This window comes from Scyliorhinus canicula, chromosome 2 (assembly GCF_902713615.1).
Source record: "Scyliorhinus canicula chromosome 2, sScyCan1.1, whole genome shotgun sequence".
NCBI classification, from domain to species: Eukaryota; Metazoa; Chordata; class Chondrichthyes; order Carcharhiniformes; family Scyliorhinidae; genus Scyliorhinus; species Scyliorhinus canicula.
In genome coordinates this window covers 207,352,051-207,365,910 of record NC_052147.1, presented here as the reverse complement: position 1 = coordinate 207,365,910, position 13,860 = coordinate 207,352,051, and the positions used below count along the sequence as shown (strand labels likewise).

The 13,860-nt window shown below is 41.5% G+C and overlaps 1 protein-coding gene across 5 annotated transcripts in view; it reads right to left on the bottom strand.

The window, feature by feature from the left end:
• Positions 1 to 2,767: 2,767 nt before the first annotated feature.
• ppig (peptidylprolyl isomerase G (cyclophilin G)) overlaps positions 2,768 to 13,860 on the bottom strand; it is a 106,591-nt gene continuing 95,498 nt past the window's right edge. For all 5 annotated transcript variants that reach the window (XM_038789434.1, XM_038789437.1, XM_038789438.1 and 2 more), the window contains 3 exons: positions 13,335 to 13,422; positions 11,720 to 11,862; positions 2,768 to 6,424 (listed from right to left, as the gene is read on the bottom strand). In XM_038789434.1, the coding sequence (XP_038645362.1) occupies positions 4,501 to 6,424; positions 11,720 to 11,862; positions 13,335 to 13,422 (2,155 nt within the window). In that variant the 3' untranslated portion in view covers positions 2,768 to 4,500. The remainder of the gene's footprint in view (positions 6,425 to 11,719; positions 11,863 to 13,334; positions 13,423 to 13,860) is intronic.

The window sequence follows — 13,860 nt, the reverse complement described above, 5'->3', positions numbered from 1 at the left end:
CTTCTGAAGGGCAACCAGGGATGGGCAATAAATGCTGGCCAACCAGCGACGCCTGTAAATGAATTAAAATGGACACTTTTGTGGTTGCAGCACTTGCTGTGGGTCTTTTGGCATGTCAACAGTTCTTTCTCAGGTGGCCAGGCTGACCGCATGGGGCAAGCTTCTATTGGTTTATCATCTTGGCTCCTTTTAAAAGTTGGGATTGATTTGTTTTGGCTTCATCTACTTATCATCTTACTTACCTTTATCTCTCCCTAGCCTGTAAGAATTTTAGATCCCAGTTTATTTTGAGTTAGGAAGTCTGTGTGTTAACTCAGTCATCTGTTATAAGGGCTGCATGTCTGGCTTTGGAAACTCTGTTTCTCTTCATGGATATTTACTGAAAGTGGAAGTGGGTTGTTAAACTCCTCGAGGAGAATCACATTTCTGAGGTTTTCACTAGTGGACTCTATTTTAAATGTCCATACCCACTAGTTGGATTTCAAACCCAATGTAAATTTGTTTGGGCCGTTTTCGGACAGTTCAGGATTTTAGATGGTATGTAGGATTGCACCTTTGGTCATCTAATAATTTGACAAACGTCATCAGCAATAGGGAATAGACCTCATGGACCTTTCCTGTTAATTTGCTTTGCGGTAGCAGCGAACAACCCTCCACTGGCCACTTCTGCTGTTTTGCAAGCTTTTCAATATGAAAAAAATTTCCACATCTCCTTCAAACATTGGAATCAATTAGGTGAATTTTAGGAGCTCAGCACTGGGCCTTTGCGAAGAATTTCCCCCACTAGCAGTACCTTGGATTGAGCTGCCTTAACTCCTCTTGTTTCTCCTTCTGGAAAGCTTTCTTTTATCCTTTCCTGGAATTCTCTCTCCTCACTTTGTTCTCGTCTTTCTGTCTCCTCTTTCCTTTTCTTTCTCTTTTCCTTTCTTCTCATTCTTCTTTTTTTCTTTCTCAAACTTCTGCTATTCCAGTTGTATCTTTGCTAATGCTAGTCTGTCTGTTTCAGATTCCATGCCTATCTCCAGTTCTTCAAATTCAATTTCAAAATGGTTGGCCACAAGTAATAATAATCACCTGTCACGAGTAGGTTTCAATGAAGTTACTGTGAAAAGCCCCTAGTCACCACATTCCGGCGCCTGTTCGTGGAGGCCGGTACGGAAATTGAACCCGGGCTGCTGGCATTGCTCTGCATTGTGCTGATCCAACTTAGGTTGTAGGATTTCAGATTTCCTAGCTTTTGTATGGATTTTAATTTCAAAATGCCTAACTATACTCGTTAAACTCTTCAAAACTGTCCCACATTGCTTAATTCCATTCTAGGAGGGCGGCATGTGGTGCTGCGCTGAGGACCCGGGTTCGAATCCCAGTCCTGGGTCATGGTCTGTATGGAGTTTGCACATTCTCCCTATGTCTGCGTGGGTTTCACCCTCACAACCCAAAGATGTGCGGGTTAGGTGGATTGGCCATGCTCAATTGCCCCTTAATTGGAAAAGAAAAATAATTGGCTACTCTAAATTTAAAAAACAAATTCCATTCTAGGAAGGGACTAGCTTCAAATGAGTAGCCTATCACCGCAAACCGCAAGAAAACCTGTATTGAAGTTTTTTAATTACTTCTCGGAATCCAGATGGTGCCGTACTTCCAATTTTCCATTTGTCTAGGAGTTTGATCATGGACGTGCAGCCCTCAAATTGCTGTTACAATTCTTAACATAATTCAGCCCTACCATCCACAGAAGAACCAAGTCAGCTGTCTGCATCTGTAAAACAGAAGGATCAGACGGGATCAAATGGCTCCCCTCCTTTCCTCTTGTTTGACCCCACTTGCTTGAAGTGGAGATACTTGTCAATTTAGTGTAAACTTAACAGTTTACTTACAAACATAAGCATCATATGCTGAATGACAGAATCTCTTACTTATTTTTTATTTATGTCTTAAAAATCACACCTGGATTCTCAATTAGCCACAGGTAGAAAGCTGCTAATAAATTGGTCAACATTATTGTGAATTAGTATTATTGAGTACAATTAAAATACTTATTTTCTCCAAAAACTGGGGCTTCTAACAATGTTGCTATATGGAACATTGCCTCTAGAAAGACCAGACTGATTACAATCTGTGCAAGTGTAATGTGGTTTTGAACTATGTAAACCTAAAAAGATCCCTGATCTAAGTTGGCACAACATTTAATCTCGCTGATTTCAGAATTGGCAATGGATAAGGAGAGTTGGGATCTCCCCTCCAACCAACATTTGTGGAAATCTACCACAGTATGAATTCCCAGCTTTGTTGCAAAATGGAACAAGAATATAATAAAGACAACACAAAAATGTAGCAAAATAGGGAAACAATTAGTACACAAAATTGAAATCTGCACTTAAACTGGATGCACAAAAGTAGAAAAGTGGCAGTATAACATGGAAGGTTGGAGGCTCGGCAACTTACTAAAAAGGAGCAGTAAGACACCATTTGCAGCAGGCTGTCTCACAACCTAGATTAGGCACTAACTGGAATGTAAACTCTAGTCCGTAATGACAGTACCTGTTATGCAATCGGTTTATTTTCTTCACCAGTTAAAACTTTGGCAATCCAGATCCTGAACTAACAATGAGCAATGCCATAGATGAACGAGTAACTGATAAATAGCATATATCAATAGTACTTGTGCTTCATAAATAATTCTTCAATTATAGGGTTAGGATGGAGTACAGCTGCTTTAAATAATCACTAAATATACTAATAAATGATTCTCATTTATAAAATACTGTTTGAAGATTTTAATAATTTTATTGAAAGGTAGAATTTGTTATACGTTTTACAAATAAAACGTTTGCAATATGATTTTATTGCATGATAGAACTTTGTAAAAAAAAACACAAGGGCCATACACTAATAACCATACATTGGTTGAAGAAACAGCTTCTTCCATAAATTTACTACAGAATTTAATTATGTAGAGAAACAAATCTGCTTCGAGTTCAGAAAAAAAAAGATTTTACTCTTATCTTTTCATACCAATTTAAATCAGAAATATTCAGGCCATCCTTCAAGACAGAATCTGAGAAAGACAATTTTCAACTATTGCAAGGAAAAAATATGAAATAAAATATTAAATGTCTGCCCCAAACATCAAGACTCCTGGAAAAAAATATGGAATCAAAGCCTGGTTGCACAATTGGTGTATACAACTAGAAACATTTGCTAAGTCTTAGACAAAATATTTAGTGAAGCTATGTTAAGAAATTCCATTTTGCCAAAAAATTCAGAATTACTAAGGGACGAAGATACTGCAGCATCTGTTTCTCCAGATTAAGAGCTTTACCAGGGTAAGAAACGTTTGCCCAAATATACAATTTTGGGATATGTCATAGTGCGACATTTCGTTTTATGAAGCATGTTTGTTCAGTGGTTGTAATGAACAGAGTATACAAACAATTATAGAGAGGAATAAGTTCCATAGGACTCTGGAATATGTTGTAGTATTTTGGTGGAGCCCCCCAGTTCTACTCTGACTATTCTGTATTAGGTCACGTAAACTCGTGTAATTATCAGTCTAGTCCAGTTTAAAGAATTGATAACAATTATAGTTCTTGAATTTATGCAAATTGAACCAAGTAAATGGAAAACATGAAACTAAACCTTCGAGTAAGACCCTAAATAAACTGAAAATTTCAAGGACTCTATTAGAATTCAAACTCGAAACCGTATCTGTCTTGTGCATCGTTATTTACGACATCATAGGTAAACTAAAATAAGCAACTTTAAAAGATCCTGCAACACCTTGACCTGATAAAGGAAAATCTAATTTATATGTACAATCAAGCAGAAAATAAAAAATATACAAATTAGTAAATTTCTGCGTTCATCCAGGTGAGGAAAAGTCTTTACTGTGTCATAAATCACTTCCAAGTTATGTGCAATGTAGACTGAATGAAGAATATCAGTTTCAACATTGTATTCCCCACCTCCCAACACCAACCACTCCAATGGTCTCTCTGAGGTACAATCCCAATTTAACACTATGTTGCATTGTGTCCTGTTCTATGCTGTGAATTCAACATACAGGGAGCTGGGTCAAATCTGCCTAATCTCATTTAACACAGGATCTCCCACTACTCACTTCTGTGTGGAAAAGTAGCAATTACCAAAGCTTTCAGTCCATTCGGATATACTATTCCCATCCAAACAGAAAAAATGTTAATTGAAAACACTAAATTAAAATTCCAATAAAAAGTTATTTATTGGTCTGTTTCAGAAATGTCAAAAATAAAGTTAAAAACCATAATGCTCCAAAAATTAAAACATTAAATGAAACCATCTTTTGCACCACTTTACAAATTTATTAAAAGTCCAGTCGTACAAATAATCCAGGCTGCAGATTGTCAAAAAAAAAACAAACTCAACTGAAATTCAGGTTTAAAAGACACGTCCCAAACATGTCTCTGAAAAAAAAAATCACAAACATTTATTGGCAATTGATTGCTTGTCCATAAAGCACATTTATTCACTTCTGTCTTCATCTGAACTAGGAGCTGAATCACAGTTTGAGTGCAGCTCTTTGTCATGGTTCTGATTTTTTATTTTGCTGTTTGACTTCTTAATTTTGTCATCACGTTCACACACTTTGCTTCTAGATGTAGACTTTTCTTCCGACATTTTGCTTTTACTACTCTCCCTTTTTCTCTTTAAACTAGGACTACTACTTTGTTCCTTCTTATTCCTGCCCTCATCCTCTTTCAGACTCTCAGAGCTGCTGCTATGATCCCTACCCTGGCTCCTAGAATGGCTTTTCAGTTTATCATTCTCCCTGTTGTGCACTGTTTTTCCATTTGAACTTTGATCTTCAGCAACTTTTAACTCTTTCTCCTTCTTTTGATTATCTCCAGAATTTTTAAATTTTTGTTCCTTCTTTGAATTATCATACCTATCTTTTTCAGGGGTTCTTTTGTCTCGACTCCTTGATCGTCCTCTTTTTTTCTGTTCTTTATCTCTGCTCCTATGACCTTCTTTGCTCCGACTTCTGTCCCTTTCCTTGCTTCTGGATTTTGCTCTTTTTTCTTGATCTTTGCTCTTGCCTTGTTCCTCATCAATACTACTGGATTTAACCCAGTTGTCTTTGCGTTTTTGATCCCTGCCTCCGCTTCTTGAATTTGCATGTTTTTCTCTTTCTTTACTTTTCTCTTTTACCCTATCTTTACTCCGAGATTTGTCTCGCCTTCCTCTTTCTTTGCTTCTACTCTGTTGCCGATCTTTGCTTCTAGATTTGGCCCTTTTCCTTCTATCTTTGTCCCTACTCTGTTCTCGATCTCGGCTTCTAGATTTTGATTTGGCCCTTTTTTCTCGCTCTCTGCTTTTACTTCGTTCTCGACTTTTAGATTTCGACTTAGCTCGTTTTGCTCTCTCCTTGCTTTTACTCGGTTTACGATCTTTACTTCTGGATTTCGATCTAGCTCGTTTTCTCCTCTCTCTATTTTTACTCCGTTCTCGATCCCTACTTCTTGATTTTGCCTCTTTACCCCTTCCTTTGCTGCTACTCTGATCCCGATCCCTACTTCTGGATTTGGCCTCTTTACCCCTCCCTTTGCTGTTACTCTCTTCTCGATCCCTACTTCTGGATTTTGACTTGGCTCGTTTCTCCCCCTCTTTACTGTTACTCTGCTCTGGTTCACGTGTGCTGGATTTAGACTTGACTTGTTTCTCCCATTCTTTTCCATTACTCTGCTCTCGATCTCTACTTCTGGATTTCGATGTGGCTTGTTTCTGCAACTCTTTACCATTAGTTTGCTCTCGATCCCTACTTTTAGATTTTGATTTGGCTCGTTTCTCCAACTCTTTACCATTACTCTGTTCTCGATCCCTACTTCTGGACTTGGACTTGGTCCGTTTTTCTGTCTCTTTACTATTGCTCTTTTCTCGATCACGAGTTCTAGATTTTGACTTTGTACGTTTTCCTCTCTCTTTGCTTCTACTCTGTTCTCGGCTTCTAGATTTTTCACGCTTTCCCTGCTCTTTGTTTGATTTTGCAGATTTATCCCTCTCTTTGTCTTTTGCATGCTCCCTATCCTTGCTTCTTGAGTTTGCCCTCTTTTCTTTGTTTGTTTTCTGCTCTCTGTCCTTGCTTCTGGTTTTGGTGTGTTTTTCCCTATCTTTGCTTCGGCTTCGATTTCTTTCTTTACTCCGTGATTTATTTCTCTTTTTAGATTTGTTTTTATCAGATTTGTCATCTTTGTTTGTTTTCTTCTGCTCTCTTTCTTTACTTCGAGATCGATGACCTCGTCCAGTCTCTCGTTCCATTTTCTTATCTCTCTCTCTGCTCCTTTTTGGACTATCCAATATGTCCGGCTTGTAGTCTGAAGTAATTCGCTCTCTTCCTCTGCCTGGACTTCTATTATTTTGGTTTTCTCGCTTTTCATTCACTTCACCCCTTTAAAAGTTGGGGAAAAAAAAAAAGAAGAAATTACAACCACCAAACTAAAATAATTAAAGCAAAATACGCTGGCAAATCGAACTAAAAATAGAGAATGCTAGAAATACTCATATCCAGACAGAAACAGAGTTAATGTTTCAGTAGAACTGCTGCGGTGAAGTGTTAAATGCTGCCAGACTTCAGTATTACCAACATTTTCCCTTATTATTTAAACAAAAAATACTTCTGAATCTGGAGTGGATACCTAATATTTACTGCATACGGAAGAACATTTGCTTAATTTTATTCAACAACAAAAACAGAAAATACTGGACAATCTTATTGGGTCTGACAGCATCTGTGAAGAGAAAAGGGAGTTAATGCTTCGGGTCTGGATGACTCTTGGTCAAAGTTTAATTTTATTACCTGAATTGGCAATTAAAAAATCTAAGAACGTGAAGATGGGTGAAACACTATCCAGAATAAAATAATGACTTTGGCAAAAAAGGCTAGTCTGCGTGGATGTTGCTATATACATATCACTACTAAATGCATTTTTGAAAGAAATAGAGAGCAGTAAATGTTCTGATTACTTACAGCTGGGTACTACCAACTGCGATTTGAAGATTTGACAAATACAAGCAATTCCTGAGAGATCAGGTGATGGAAAATAAATAAGACAGTACAGCTTGGACCAAGTTACATCATGTATTCAGTCAAGTTTTTTCTTTTTTTTTGTTATAAATTTAGAGTACCCAATTCATTTTTCCAGTTAAGGGGCAATTTAGCGTGGCCAATCCACCTATCCTGTACATCTTTTGGGTTGTGGGCAAAACCCACGCAAACACGGGGAGAATGTGCAAACTCCAAACAGACAGTGACCCAGAACCGGGATCGAACCTGGGACCTCAGCGCCGTGAGGCAGCAATGCTAACCACTGCGCCACCATGCTACCCTCTCTATTCAGTAAACTTGTATGAACAGTTATCAAAGGAAACCAATGCATGTCAAAAGGGGATAAAACAGAGTTGCAGATAAACTTCTATTCCCATCTTCTTGTCAAACGCTCCAGAACTCTTCGCCATACCACAAAATGGGATTTATTATTTATTTTAACAAATTCAGAAAATACTTCATCATTGTTCATCATGTTCAAAATGTTCATCATTAGGCACAGCAATTTACTAAGCAAGCTCATTTGGATCATTTCAAATAAAACATATAAAAATTAAGGGACTCAAAAATACAATGCAAGTTAAATCTAATAATTTGCAGTTCTGGTTTTGCTCAACAATTTCAAAATGCTTATAATTTGTATCCTTTTAAGTATTTCATAATGCAAGTACTGTAAAGCTACACTTGATTATCAAGAGTAGACTTGATTATGTTTACAGCAATAATGGAGTAAACTAAAGCCAATATCGTTTTAGAAGGGGAAGGTCGGAAGGGGCAGCACGGTAGCATGGTGGTTAGCATAAATGCTTCACAGCTCCAGGGTCCCAGGTTCGATTACCGGCTGGGTCACTGTCTGTGTGGAGTCTGCACGTCCTCCCCGTGTGTGCGTGGGTTTCCTCCGGTTTTCTCCCACAGTCCAAAGATGTGCGGGTTAGGTGGATTGGCCATGCTAAATTGCCCGTAGTGTCCTAAAAAAGTAAGGTTAAGGGGGGGTTGTTGGGTTACGGGTATAGGGTGGATACGTGGGTTTGAGTAGGGTGATCATTGCTCGGCACAACATCGAGGGCCGAAGGGCCTGTTCTGTGCTGTACTGTTCTATGTTCTATGTCACGCCTGACTGATTTCCTGGACTTTTGTGAAGAATTTTGTGACAATCTAAGCAGGCTGTGGGGAAACTCTGTAAAATTGTATATCTGGCAAAATTCCACAAATAACACTATTAATTATTATTTTACTTTTTAATAAATTTAGAATACCCAATTCTTTTTTTTTTCCAATTAAGGGGCAATTTAGAATGGCCAATCCACCTACCCTGCACATCTTTGGGATGTTGGTGTGAAACCACGCAGACATAGGGAGAATGTGCAAACTCCACACGGTGAGTGACCCAGGACTGGGATTCGAAACCGGGTCCTCAGCATCGTAGTCCCACTGCTAACCACGCGCCACCCTAACACTATTAATTATGACCAAATTTATAAGAACTAAGATTCAAAATAAATAAGAAACTATCTGAAAGGTAGAAAACAGTAGGGCTGGATTCTCCGATTCTGCGGCTATATCCGCAGGATCCGTCTGTCTTACGACCAAAAAGTCGGCGCCAGCCCCGCACCGATCCTCCACCCGGGGGGGGGGGGGGGGGGTCGAGCAGCCGCGCTGCATAAAGACCCCGGCTTTACCTGTGGATATGGCCACAGAATGGCCGGGGGCGCACATGCACACGGCAGTGTCGTACAACATGGCGCAGCCGCGCTCAGACCCGGCCTGCCATAAACTGCCCCCTGTAACCCACCTCGCCATCCCCGGACCTCTCCCCACCAGTACCTCCAGAAGACCCCCCTGCCAGCGGAAGAGCCCCCCCCCCCCCCCCCCCCGACTATGGCGGCGCTGGACACAATCTGCAGCCGTCACGCGAGGTCCCTGAAAGTTGTGAGGATGCGCGCCCCACGTCATCAGGGACACGGGCCATCGGGGCGGAGCTTCGGGGGAGGGCCTCCGGTGATGTCCTGAGGCACTCCTGACAGTGTATGACCTACTCCATGAGTATGCCGTTTTTGAGGGGGCGGAGCATCAGAAAAACAGTGCCACCCCAGATTCCAGTGTAAAAACACATTCTTAGGCCAATCGCCGAACGTGATTTCGCCGTCAATGATCGGAGATTCCAGCCCCAGGGGTCTTTGGGAAAATTGTAGAGTTCTTTTAATTTAAAAAACGTCTTATTTTTACTTCTGTCAATTTGCGTTGAATCAGCCTACTGTTCCATCCATGTGTTCTGTCAGATCTGCTCAATTTCACATTGCACTACCAGGGAGCCAGGTTGGCAGTGCCAGGGAGCCCTGTTGACACTGCCAGGGATTGGGTTCAGGTGTCCTTATAAATAGAGGGGGTGGGGGAGGGGGGTGGTTCCGAGGTCCTTCCCAAGGTTGGGGGGGGCGGGGGAGAAAGAAGATCAGGGCTGAAGCTTGTCAACAGGAAATTTCTCCAAGTGTGGCCTTGCTGGAGAAAAATTCCCCGCGGCCAGAAGAAATGGCAAAGTGCTGTTGGATAGCTGTTGGGATATTTTTCAACGCTGCAACCACTGAGAAACACGGTGGCACGGTGGTTAGCACTGCTGCCTCACAGCTCCAGGGTCCTGGGTTCATTTCCAGCGCCACCTGACTGTGTGGAGTTTGCACTTTCTCCCCGTGTCTGTGTGGGTTTCCTCCGGATGCTCTGGATTCCTATCTTAGTCCAAAGATCTGCAGGTTAGGGCCATGCTAAATTGCCCCACAAGTTTCCAAAAGGTTAGTAGAGGTTACTGGGTTACGGTGATAGTGTGGAGGCGCGAGTTTAAGTAGGGTGCTCTTTCCAAGGGCCGGTGTAGACCTGATGGGCCAAATGGTCTTCTTCTGCGCTGTAAATTCTATGATTCTAAATGCGCCCTACAGCGGACTTTAGCTTCAATGGCCCTTCAGGATCTCCTGAGTTCGTTCAGAGGCATCCTGGACCCTGGCATCAGGGAGGCAACACACCATCCTGGATTTTCTTTTACTTCCACAGAAGCGCCTATCTGTGCTCCTTACTATAGAGTCCCCTATAACTATCGCTCTGCTGCACTTTGCCCTCCCCTGCTGAACAACAGAGCCATTTGTGCTGCCATTGTTCTGGCTGCTGTGTTGTCCCCTGATTTAATTGCCCAAATTAAGGGGCAATTTGGAGTGGTCAATTCACCTACCCTGCACATCTTTGGGTTGTGGGGCGAGACCCATGCAGACACGGGACGAATATGCAAGTCCACAAGGATCGAACCCGGGTCCTCGGTGCGGTGAGGCAGCAGTGCTAACCACTCCGCCAAGCCAAATCGTTTTACGTTGATCTAAGTGTGTGGCATGAGTGTCCCCTCGCCCCATCAGTGAACAACACCGGAGCATCATTTGCGTTTATTAACATATTATCAGGCCCTCTCTAAACCTGAATCATCCTCCCCCACCCTTATCAGAAAATCCATCCACGTCAGCGTCAATCACGACTGGTCTCCCTAGGCATGCACCTGGTGAGTAATCATCCCAGGGGAGCGCAGGTGAGTCCAGTGCTCATGGATCATGCCCGGGAGCTGTCTTCTGGCACTGCCCAGGGCAGTGCAGGGTGGGTGTGAGGGGGGCGGGGGGGGGGGGGGGGGGGAGGGTGTTCTATGGTGAACTCCTTTGCACTGCCTACAAAAATGGCACCTTGATCTTCAAGTTACTAAGTTGATGTTGGATCGGGTGAATTCGAGGCTGTCAACAATACGTCGCGAGCAGAGAAACCTCCCACCACTTTTCTCACTTGCTCTCAGCCTATGCCGATTTCTGGGAAAATCTCACCCCAACAGTGTCATCACTCATTTATCAGATCTAGTTGTTTTTAAAAAAAAGAGGCTAAGCAGCGTTTATGTAACAGTTATTCCTGTGGCCAAAAATAATGGGGTTTTAGTACACAGAGCCATCAACTTTAAGTTGTTCAACAGTGACCCCACTGATTGGCCCTTGAATGCACAATGGAGTATACCACCTTCACTGAAATCCTCAGAATCACAACTGTATTTCAAGTAAATAAATTTTAAAGGGCAATGAATGTCTCAATTAATGTTAAATTTAAGTTTTGGTTTGCAGATAATTTGCGACAGTAAGAGTACTCCCACAAATCTCTTTAATTTGCATTGGCAATCGAGGCAGTTTCCATAAGCAGACCCACATCTTCTGTAATGTAAAACTTATAATGTTCCACATATCATAAATGGGACAGTGTGGCACCCACTTAGCACTGACCCATATGGGCTGCTTTCCATGTACATCTGTCAACACTGAATGCAGAAATACCATGAAACCAGACTGTGGTGTCCTGCTAAAACAATTAAGATAAACATATTTACAAGAAAAATAATTGCCCAAAAGCAAAGGAAGACAATATGTGCCCAACAGTTCAACAATAGTCCAAAACAAATGAATGAATCCAAAATCTCATCAGTTCAATGGGAAATGTTTTGTTAATAGGTGTCCATCAACTAGCTAATACATTACTATATTAACAATAATACTGTGAGCCTAAAAATCATGAGACATTTAAAATCCCCTATTCACAGACAGTACTGAACACTTTCAGTAGCTTTGCAACACTTACTTGTCTCCTTTGATCCACCGTTCTCCACTTGAAACCCTCATTCTTTGTGTTCGTTGCATCTCCTGTCTCCAGTGTGGTGGAGTTTCACTGCGTCTAAATCGATCTCTTGACCGAGACCTTGATCTCGAAGGTGTTCGATATCGCTACACAAAATAATACATGGCACCATTCACAATGTCAAAGTTCCAAAACATTTTACAACCAATGAATTAGCTTTTGAAATGTAGGGCGCCGTGAAACACCACGCTATCGAATGGCAATTCAGGTCGATCGGGGGCCTCATCAGGAAACTTGCGGTCGAGGCCGCACTTAAGTCCCATTTTCTGCATTGAGGAGCTCCAATCGCCAGAACCCCTCAGTAAAAGGTAGATCGGGACGCCATTTTTACCTTGGCAGTGCCAGGCTGGCACACAGGTGGCACAGCTAGTCTGGCTGTGCCAGGGTACCACCCTGCCCAGAAAGCAAACTACAAAAGATCGTGAATGTAGCCCAGTCCATCACGCAAACCAGCCTCCCATCCATTGACTCTACCTATAATTCCCGCTGCCTCAGAAAGGCAGCCAGCATAATTAGGGCACCACGCACCCCGGACATACTCTCTTCCACCTTCTTCCGTCAAGAAAAAGATATCAAAGTTTGAGGTCACGTACCAACCAACTCGAGAACAGCTTCTTCCCTACTGCCATCAGACTTTTGAATGGACACACCTCGTATTAAGTTGATCTTTTCTCTACACCTTGATATAACTGTAACATTATATTCTGCAGTCTCTCCTTCCTTCCCTATGTACAATATGCATTGTTTGTACAGCATGCAAGAAACAATACTTTTCACTGTATACTAATGCACGTGACAATAATAAATCAAATCAAATCAAAACACCTGGGAGATCCCCATGAGTGCCGTTCAGTCTGGTCCCTGTTTGTGGAGACCAGCACTGAAAGGTATTTACCCGAGGTCTCCAAGGCGAGGAAGGTAGATCCCATGAATTGGGTAATCTTGGGAATGCATAGGAGATTGAGAAAAGCTGCCTCACTCTAATATGCAGATTTGCCAGAAAGTGATGCCATCCAGTGGATGGTATTCACAGCTCGATGTCTCATGAGGTCGTGTTAGGTCTCGCGAGGTATGACGAGCTGGGTTGATCCCAGAAGAGCGATCAACGGGCAACTACCAGCTGCACCACTTTTCGTGTGCAATGTGGCAGATAGATCTCGCACGTAATCACTGTTGGAATGTGGGAAATCATGGCTGCCAATTTACACATAGCACGGTCGCACAATGAATTAAACAAATTTGTTCAGTAATGGTGACCGTTAAATATCAACCAAGACACTGAGGGAACTCCCCCTTTTATTCAAACATTACCATGGGAGCTTTCATATCCACTTCAACAGACAGACAAAGGCTCCGTCTAACAGTTGATTCCAAAGGTGTCCTCATTCTGTATTGGGATGAAGTTCCAGCCCAGTTCTGAAGTGTCTTCTGGAACTTGGCTAAGAGTTGAGAATGTTTTTACTCAGTCAAGCCTGATTCTTATAAGAAATTAAATTTCTAATTTCTTTCCATTAACAGCTTCAAGCGAAAAATTATTTTATGTAAAGCAGTTACTTACCCGAGGTCCTCTTCCTTTAATTTTTCGGCCCGACCTGGTTACTAAGAGTCGTCTTTGATATGTAGATATTTGAGAATTTGATACATTACTGTTCAAAATAAAGACAATTATTCCATAGCAATATTTACTCATGGCTGAAACTAAAAGCATGCATAATAGTTAATTCTCCAATTTAGTTTAACCTCACAGGTTCAAAATGGTCACTTTCAACATGATAGTTGGTGTAGAGCTCACAGAATTATTGAGATGGGGGTCAGTGATTTTGTGTAGTCTTTCAAACACAAAAATGAGAATTTTAAAATTGAGGGACTGGAAGTCAATGTACGTCACTGAGGATAATGATAATGAGCAAGTAGAACTTTGTGCCAGAGTGGATATTGCAGTAGTTTTGGATGAGTTCACAGAAGGTATAGATCTGAGGTCAGCAAGAAGAACACTGGAATTATTAACTGCTTGGAAATATAAAAATTCATACAGTGCTTTATCAGTGCAAATTTCAGGTGACATAATTTACGCCTTGGAGAGC